The sequence below is a fragment of the Punica granatum genome, chromosome 2 (genome assembly GCF_007655135.1).
Source record: "Punica granatum isolate Tunisia-2019 chromosome 2, ASM765513v2, whole genome shotgun sequence".
In the NCBI taxonomy this organism is placed as follows: Eukaryota; Viridiplantae; Streptophyta; class Magnoliopsida; order Myrtales; family Lythraceae; genus Punica; species Punica granatum.
This window is the reverse complement of record NC_045128.1, coordinates 12,078,790-12,088,266: the sequence shown is the minus strand read 5'-3', so window position 1 is coordinate 12,088,266 and position 9,477 is coordinate 12,078,790. Positions and strand designations below refer to the sequence as shown.

Genomic DNA, 9,477 nt, shown 5'->3' with positions numbered 1-9,477 from the left:
CAGCAAATATGATGTAATAAGTTGTTAAGAAGATTCGGCTAAAAGAGACAATTGATTCATTCGATATAGACGGCACATCTAGAGCTTATAGCATTACAAAGGGCTCGGTCGCCCAATACATATTAACGATTACATGGAAAGGACCTCCAAATGAACGAAATTCCTCTTATTAACAAGCTTTGATACATATGGCTGCTTGAGCTTGCGTTGAATCTACCTATATGCTTTCCAAATTGCTGTCAATTGTTCTATTCTTTTGCAGAAATAGACAAATAGAACAACATATATAAGTCATTAAATACAATTTAATCATGAAAATAGAATTAAGCTCACCATTGACTATAGAAATTAGAAAGGGAATACTATGTAAATATTATCATGGGATTTCAATTTATTCAGCAAATTGCAAAATTCTCATCAATCATATCTAAACCCAAGTTAACCTTAGCTGAAATCTCAAACAGAGAGGGAAGGAGGAGAGGAAGGACGTATAGCGATGAAAGTTAGAATCACTGTAGGCGTGTGAGTCGAGTAGGTGGGGCGCTGATGTGGTTGTAGGGGGTTGAAGAGCAATATCGCTGCTGGGCGTGCAAGCCTACTATACGGGACTCCTGGCTGTAGACATGTTGAGATCGAGTTGATTGCTAGAAGTAGAGCCAATGATTGGAAGAACATCTGCCTCTTCAACAAGGATTACGACTAAGCCATGGGACGGAGAGAAAGGGCAAAAACAGCTGAGGGCAAGCGATAGGGAAAGCACTGGGGAGAAAGAGTCGAGCACGGGGCAAAGAGAAGTCTTCTTTTGTTTCTTGACGGTGAAATAAGGAGACTTCACTGAAGAGTTTTGGTAACTGATCGGAGAGAATATGGGAAAACTAAAAGAGAGGATCGTGGGGAAGGATGGCATTTTTGCAATTTTCGATCGAAAGTAACCTGCAATTTTGGTAACTTTTGCAAGATAAACATTACACAAGAGTAAATTGACAAATTGGTCATCCATAGATTGAATGTACATCAAATTTACCTCGAGAAATTTTTTACATCAGTTTAGACCTCCACCTAATAATTGTACATCACGTTCATCCTTTCGTCCAATTACCGTCAATCAGTGGAGGGCTAAAGTGATGTAAAAAAATTTTGGGGGTAAATATGATGTATATTCAATCTCTGGAGGACCAATTCGTCAATTTATTGAAATTTGTCTTTAAATTTTTTATTCTTTTCTACTGTCTCCTCCGATCCTCCCTTGCTTTTCCTCTCCCTCACCTGTTTCAGAAAAGTGTGGCAGAGGGCGAGAAAACGAAACTCAAAGGAATTGGCTATATGGGTAGGATTAGCCATCAAATTAGCCAAGCATGTGATAGCAGCATATATAGGGAGAGGAATAAGCTCAATTCCTTTGTTGTTAAGCATTTCGATTTTTGGATTTCATAGAAGATTGAGCTAGGTCCTATGTATACAGAGGTTTGGTGTGCTACTAGCTTTAGAAATCTAAAGGGGTAGGGTTCCGTAGTTCTTCTGGCCTTTCTTCACGCAAAGTCAAAAACACTCCTTGCCATTGCCAAAGATGTATGTTGAAGTCTTGATCAAGGTTTTTCGATAGGTGCTGCCCCACCTTTACTTCTCGGGGAAAGCCTTCGTGAGCCTTTTCTTGCATTGCTTTAGGACGGCCAATCTGAGATCTTTTTTCAGACAATAGACCTTTAGCTGTTGATTGTGTGGGCAGTAACAAGGTAGCAACAATATCTTGGCCGGATACTGAAGAAGAGAAGTTTGACTGGGAAGATATGAATCTATCAATATATAGAGGCAGCACAAATCAAAGCATGGCTTCTCGCTTTTCTCAAGAAGCAAGGATGTTTGCCGACAATCGTTCTCCGACTTTGCAACACAATGTTAACTGAGGAACCAGAAGGAATTTTGCAACAAGTTCCTGGGTTTCCTATGGTCTGGCACTAGCCCGAGCTCAAGCACGGATCTCATCTCCGCTTTGATCCGTTCCCGGCTCCAACATGGTCTCACGGACTCCCTCCTCCTTCAATGGCATCAACGGTTGCAGGAGCTTGGCTCCTCCACCTCGATCTCGAAGCATCAACTCAAATTCCTAGAGGTCCGCCACGTTACCCCAGCTCCTCTTGCTCCACAGCCCACGAGCTTAGTCATGCTCTTCTGCCTCTTCCCTTTCCCTTTCCCTTTCCCTTTCTTGCTCCCTTCTGTCTCCATTCTCTGTCTCTTGCATGGTCGGGAAGGCAGCGACGCTTGACAGCACTCGCGATTCTATGATCGCCTCGACATTTGAGAGAACTCTTCAGTGGGAGAGCGAGAGCTACAAAGAGAGAGAGTAAACTGAGGAAAACAAAGAAGAAGAAAGGAGGACAGAGTAAATAATACAAATTAGGTCAACGTCGGATGGGTCCATTAAGGATTTGGACGGAATTTGACGGAATGATGAATGTGATGTATAATTATTAAGCGGAGGTCTAAATTGATGTAAAAAATTTCTCGAGATAAATTTGATGTACATTCAACTCTGAAGGACCAATTTGTCAATATGCTCCATTACACAAATTAAGAAAATGGTTAGAACTTGAAAGTTTTCTTAAATAATAGTATTAGATTAGTATACTAATTATTATTATTGTTATTATTATTATAATATGTTTTGGTTATATCATTGCAAATTTCACTAATATGAGGCCGAAACTGAATGGACAATTTTACGCTTGAAAATTCGATAAGAACGCCCTGTAATGTCAAAAAGAAAATTATAATGAATAATAAATGGACTAATAATAAAAGTAATATTTTATTTTTAAATTCTTTCTCTTTAAAAAAAAAAGAGAAAAAGAAAACTCCCTGCGTATGCGGTCCCTATGGCTGAATGGTCAGTGGAGCCTTGTTGGCTTTAAGAACAGACCAAACCAGAGCTTTTCTCAATTCTCAGCTCAACTCAACAAAAGATCTGCAAAGTCAGTCAAGGAAGGAAGGAAGAGGAAGAGCTTCAAGCAAATCGAAGGAGAAGAAGATGTCGTGGCAGACGTACGTTGACGATCACTTGATGTGCGAAATCGAGGGCAACCACCTCGGCTCCGCCGCTATCATCGGCCACGACGGCAGCGTCTGGGCCCAGAGCGCCTCCTTCCCTGCGGTACTCACCCCTCTCTGCACTACAACCCCCCAAGCTCATGTTTTCAGTTCACGATTTCGCGATCTTTGATGGCTGAGTGAGATCTGGGCATGGCCATTTCTTGCGCGTTTGCTTCTGGGCACGGTTCTCTTTGTTTAAGAAGATTGGATTTGCAGGAAATCCGTCTGATCCGATTCGATGTCGGAGACTGTGTTCTGCTTTGAGATGTGAACCGATTCGGTGCAAATTTAGGTGTTTTGTTTTACTTGCTTTCAATTGATGATTGCTTTCTGGAAGTTTATTTATTGATCCGAATTTTGATCGGATTTGGTGAAGAAGGTAGTGGTTTATGTTGATTAGGATCCCTTGACTAGTAGTTTTGAGCTTTAGATTCCCAAGAAGAGAAAAATCGGAAAGCTTGGAACATTTCCGTAACCATGTATGCATTTCGCATTTGCCCAAAATCGGAAAACCAATGGTATGACAGCAGGCGGTGTTCTTGATATTTTGATCAAAAGGCGCTCTATGTTACGTTCAAAAGGGACAGCTTGTGGTCCTCTGTAATCTGTATGCCTTTGTTGAGCTGAATTTTACTGCTCCGTGAACTGGAGAAGAATTTGAACTGATTCCTCTCTTCTTCCTTTGTGATCTATCAGTTCAAGCCCGAGGAAATTACTGCGATCATGAAGGACTTTGAGGAACCCGGTTCTCTTGCTCCAACCGGACTCTACCTTGGTGGTGCTAAATACATGGTGATCCAAGGCGAGCCTGGTGCTGTTATTCGCGGCAAGAAGGTATACAAACTCTATACCTTATCTATTTCTCGCAATTGTTTTTGCATGTCTCTCTTTAGATATATTTGGTTGAAGAATATGCCTCAGGTCTTAATGAAAAGTACATTTATGAATATGGAATGAAAATATTCAATTAAAAGCCTGCTGAATGTTAAGGTAAACTTGGGCACATAGTCCTGTTCGTCTTCATTAGCCTGTTGGAACAGCTCTTCTTTCGTATCTCAGACATTATTTAAGTTTAGGCATATAAAGATTTGGTCTCAATCTAGTCTTCACTACGTAGTATTCCTAAAATACTTAAAAGATAACCGAGTATTCAGAATATAATTATCACAAACCTCTTATGATTGTTTAAGTTTTGGGCAATTCAGTCTAATTTTGTTAACCAAAGTTCTGACATCCTGTCGGAGCAATTTATATTAGATTGTTTAAGCCAACCTATGATTTGGAGGTTTATTCCCTAAACAATGGCAGCAATATATTCTTTTAAAATTTAATAGAAAGAAAGATTCTATGCCAGAACCTGAAGTCATACATGCACCCGTCTTTCCACTTTCTAATGTTGTTTGTAGTTAAGGCCAGCTGATTTCAAAGAAATGCAAAGCACGCTGCAGTGGGCAGGAGTCATATTTGTTTCACACAACTAACAATCATTGTTATTAATATCAGTGTTTCTCAACCCTCAAGACTAGAAATTATCCAAGCTTGTCTATGAGCGGAAACTTTCAATAATATCAACAAAAAATCCTTGTTTACGTAACATATTTTGCTTCTTCAACAGGCCATTGACATATAAACTAAAAAGGAATTTCAGGAGTGATCCAATATGACTATGAAATTGTAGTTTGTAGTAGTAGCTGATATGTATTCTTTTTGTCCCCCAATTGATTCCGAGTTCAATTCCAGGGTCCCGGAGGTGTCACAGTCAAAAAGACCACCGCAGCATTGATAATTGGGATCTATGATGAGCCTATGACTCCTGGGCAATGCAACATGATTGTTGAGAGGCTTGGTGACTATCTCATCGATCAGGGTCTCTAGGCATTTTCTGCACTTATCAATGGGTTTTTATTTCTTTGTTGATACTCGAAGTAAAAATTTAAGTCATGGATTTGGTTACTCTCTGGAGGTTTGGTGCTTGGGGAAGTGATGAGGATGATATCTTGCTTCTTGTATTTGTTCTCTAGTTCGACGCATACCTGATGACGGTGATAGAACTGCAAAAGCCAAGTTGGATGTATGGATATTGGGGTTTAATGTGATGGGTGTTTTGAGTTGATTGAAGAAACTTATCTTGAGTTTTGTTGTATCTACTGAAACTGGTCAGTTGATATATATCCTGTCCCCCTTTCTCTCTACAATGCTCATTATTCAAGATCGTAAGTGTGGTTATAAACATTATTGCACTACGTTTCCATTACATTGTATTAGCAGTGCTTTTGGTGCTGGTACACTGTAGAAATGAGAAACTCTAGTAAGAGTTTGGTGGCTGCACTATGTTTTACATGTTATTGTTTTAGGATATTTGCTCAAACACAGGAATATTCGTATTGAGAATGCCAGTATTGAAAGCACTAGATAATATATCAAAGCATATAACGATGTCTCTCTATGTTTAGCATAGAACTAGGAAGATCACATTCAAGGTTGGGAGGTAGTTAGGGAAAACAAAGATCATATTCTAGGGTTTGGAGGTAGTTACAAGAAGTCGGATGTCAGAGTAAATTGAAAAATCTGAGAAGTAACCCTGAAGTTCCGAGTAAATCGTAGACACAGATATCGATATCCAAGCTCCCGTCAACATGCTATTATATATAAGAAATGGATGAGAAGATAAGAGGTTACTGGGGCACAAATCAAAGCTCAGAAGAGACATGGCAATAGAAATCCCCTGCGAAGAATGACCATCTTACAATCACTCCACCATTTTACACCTTAAAATAACTTGGAACCAAGAAACATGCTGTACTGTATTTCCTAGGAACAAGATTGAGACTGATGAGACACCGAATTTTTCTTGTCGCAGAATGGAATCGAGAGCAGGAATTTATAATCTTCACTTGTGTCTTTTTTCACTCCTTGAATTGCCATTCTCTCCGGCACATGGGGCAATGAGCTTGAGAGGTCTGTGAATTCACCCACTTTAAGATACAATGGAGATGGAATGCATGATTGCAAGAACCCCATACTGCAAATAACAAAAACAAATCACTTGTTACGAGAGAATACCCGTGAATTCATCTTCCAGGATGCTATGGGTGAAAAGAAAACCATAAAATAGATATCGAGTTGAAGAGGGAGCGGAGTATCAATCAGCCAAAGAGGTATTAATAAACATCAAAATCCATCATCTAAATAATTAGAACTTAAGGGAAGGGTAACTGTAAATGTTTCCGTGCTCTCAATTAGCAGATATCTCATCATCTGTTTGCATCAACAAAAAACGCTTCCACAATACTCAACCTCTGATCTAGGAGCTTGAGAATTCAGATCATGTTATGCTGGCGTGTGGGTAAGAAATACATAATCAAGAAACGTGCTCGATTAAACTGACTGTTGATCAGAGTAGATGCTGCTTTCTGAATCAAGATAAGAGGTCTGAACTAGCAGGAACATTACTCTACTATTTCTCAGTCTAGGCATAGTAACATCAGTTCCGAATTTTACTCCAGACAAGTTGGGAGGAGCTTGAAAATAACAGTGGCGCCTTCACATTATAGAATGAATATGACCATTTAGGTATTTTCTTTCGAGCAAGATTTAACCCAAACAAAAACACAAGGGTTTCTAGTGATCCTTGAGGGAAAAAAAAAAAACTTACTGAGGGGGCAATCATCCCCGGGGAGTTTACAGTCAGGACAGCAGCCATCAAAGGCCATTCTACAAATTCCGCAAGTCTCATCCTGAGCATCCCATGTCCATGAAGCGACAGCATGCCACCTAATTAAGAATGGAGAAACATAAAGTGTCAACCAGAATGGTTCCTTTGCTATCCTGATCTAACAGAGCTAAATGGAGAAGGAGAACCTACTCTGTTTCAACAGTCCCAGCAAAATTCGAGGAGGAACAGTGGTCAAGGAAGACCGAATTTTTTTTCCGTTATCTACAGTAATATTATCTTAACTAATGAATGCAACGAGAAACGGAATCACATCTCGAAGGAGGAAAGAAGAAGAAGAACAATTGCGAAACAAAAATTGCATAAGCCACGAAGCACGGGCGGGCATCTAAACTGACATCAATTTCAACTGATCACATATATTTTCGCTTAAATAAACCAACTCCAAACAAGAAACTAATGCAGTCCTCACAGGCAAGTTCAAGACAAACGACAGCATCACCCGACAGCAACCACATTTTCTATCTTAGCCATGAAAAAGATGAGAGGGGAAAAATGCGGGGAAAAAAAAAACAGCAGCAGCAGGCATCATCAAAATCATGAAAGAATCCGATCAGCTGAAAGGGGAAAATCAATACAAAACATGAGCTCGAAAGCAGCAAGAGTAATAAGGATACTCAGGAGCTTGACTTTCATTATCAATCGATCTATCTAGCCCTGAAATTGAAAAATGGAACTGGAATCGGGGTCTCGAAGGACAAAGGAGCTACGAAGGTCGGGCGATGGCGAGTGGTAGACTGGAAGAGATCTGCGAGCTAAGAGCTGCAAATACCGGAGGTACAGAGCCCGTGGGTCGCCGAACGCGAGAGAGAGGTAGAGAGGGAGAGAGGGAGAGAGAGGGAGAGAGAGAGAGAGAGAGTCGGGGCGACGGGGGCTGAGCAGCTGCTGACCAGCCGGAGGATGAGAGGACCTTGCGACCTCGGGCCGTCGGGGACGCCGGCGAGGGCTGGGGGAGGGAGAGCAACGGCGGGGGAAGTGGGGGGACGGTGGGAGAGATTTGAACGGGAGAGAGGGGTTCTCGCTTGCACGCGTTCTTTTTCTTTTTCTCCAACACTTTCAATTTATTGTTTTGTAGCCCTCAAACTTCTGAATTCTCTTGCAAATTACTCCTTTCGTATATTATTGGAATTGGAGGAATAATAATAGCACAATTCATAGGCTCAGACACTGAGAAGCCCTTTGTACGAAATATTTTTATATTCAAGAATAAACGTTTCATACTCAAGAACAAACATTTCGTACAAGGTAATTGGTCGTGTAAACTGTAAACAGTATATATATGCAAATGTAAAATCTTATCTTACGGAGATGAAGAGAATATGAAAGCAATATTGGTACTTGACTGATATCATAATATAAATTCCAATTTCAAAAAATTAATTAAAATCGTGTTAGAACTCTAATAATAAAAAGAATAGTAGTAATAATATTAAAATAATATCAAAAGAACTTATCACCAAAAAAAAATTGAAAGTGGGGCTTGTCTCATATTTCAGATTACCATAATATACATGATAAATTTAGTATCTGCGTCTACGGATATAATATAAGTATATAATAGATTGACCATTCACAGTTAAGTGTCATTTGTTAAAAAAATGAAATGTGAATTTCTTTTTCATCTAGATTTCCCATGCCATATGCAATAAATTCATGCAGCTTCCACGAGACTTGACGACGAGGACGTCGACGATGATTATTATTATTATTGTTGTTGTTATTATTATTATTATTAGAGAAAATAACTCCGTATGCCCCAATTTTTATCTCAATTCTATTCCATGCTTCAAAAGTTATCTAAAAAGGTCCAATGTTTGCACCGTGCTCCAAATCTATCAAGCCTTGATGGCTCCTGTCAAAAGTTGATGGAAAAAACGTAGAAAATAACGGCCAATGTTTTTCTAAGGTAAAATAAAAAATTGAGAAAATAATTAATAGTAAAGGAAATCTATATATATATATATTTTAAAAGATTTAAAATTTTGTTTTTATAAAAACTTAAAAAATCAAGAAAATTTCATTCAACATCTAACAACATGTTTGGTAGTAAGGAAAGGAATTGTCGAGGAATAGAATCTATAAGGAATTGAATTAGTAAAGAATAGATGTGGCAAAGAATAAATGTGTTTCCGTAGTTTGGTAGTACGGAATGAAGTTATGGATTAGGTAGAGAATGAAAGTTGAAAGACCCAAATGACCTTAGACTTTATAAATATTTTTTCACAAAATATTAATACAATATAAAAAAATCAGCAGCACTACCATAAATATTAGCCATGAGATATATCATAATGATGTGTTGTTAATTTAAAATATAAAAACAGGAACCACTATGAGAATGTTAGGTGAGTGGCAGTAATTTAAAAATTCGATGAGATGCGACGGGCAAATTAGGTAAGTCAGTTTTATTTGTTTTCGGCTCAACAAGAATCAGCCCGGAATGCATATGCCTTATTGCACCAAACTGAATGCTGCTTCTGGATCGGGCCGGAATCAAGTCTCCATCCGGAAATCCCATCCTGACATTAATTGCTCACCAAACTAAGGAATAGGCTTTCCGTACGGAACCGGTCCGGATTCGAAAAGCCCATTCCTTGCTACCAAACTGGCAATAAGGTTTTGAAGTCATATGGCCGACACACTAAAAGTTTACTTTA

General features: G+C 39.2%; 2 protein-coding genes across 2 annotated transcripts; one reads left to right on the top strand and one right to left on the bottom strand.

Annotated features, from left to right (window-relative positions):
* The first annotated feature begins 2,866 nt into the window (after positions 1-2,866).
* On the top strand, positions 2,867-5,296 carry LOC116196311 (profilin-1-like). The gene is made up of 3 exons (XM_031525968.1): positions 2,867-3,148; positions 3,784-3,921; positions 4,828-5,296. Exons 1-3 carry the CDS (start codon positions 2,882-2,884, stop codon positions 4,960-4,962), a joined length of 540 nt encoding a protein of 179 aa, XP_031381828.1. The 5' UTR covers positions 2,867-2,881; the 3' UTR covers positions 4,963-5,296.
* A 404-nt stretch (positions 5,297-5,700) lies between these two features.
* Positions 5,701-7,278, bottom strand: LOC116193658 (anaphase-promoting complex subunit 11). The gene is made up of 3 exons (XM_031522399.1): positions 7,211-7,278; positions 6,743-6,861; positions 5,701-6,109 (listed from the first exon to the last, which is right to left on the bottom strand). Exons 1-3 carry the CDS (start codon positions 7,276-7,278, stop codon positions 5,994-5,996), a joined length of 303 nt encoding a protein of 100 aa, XP_031378259.1. The 3' UTR covers positions 5,701-5,993.
* Between the last annotated feature and the right edge of the window lie 2,199 nt (positions 7,279-9,477).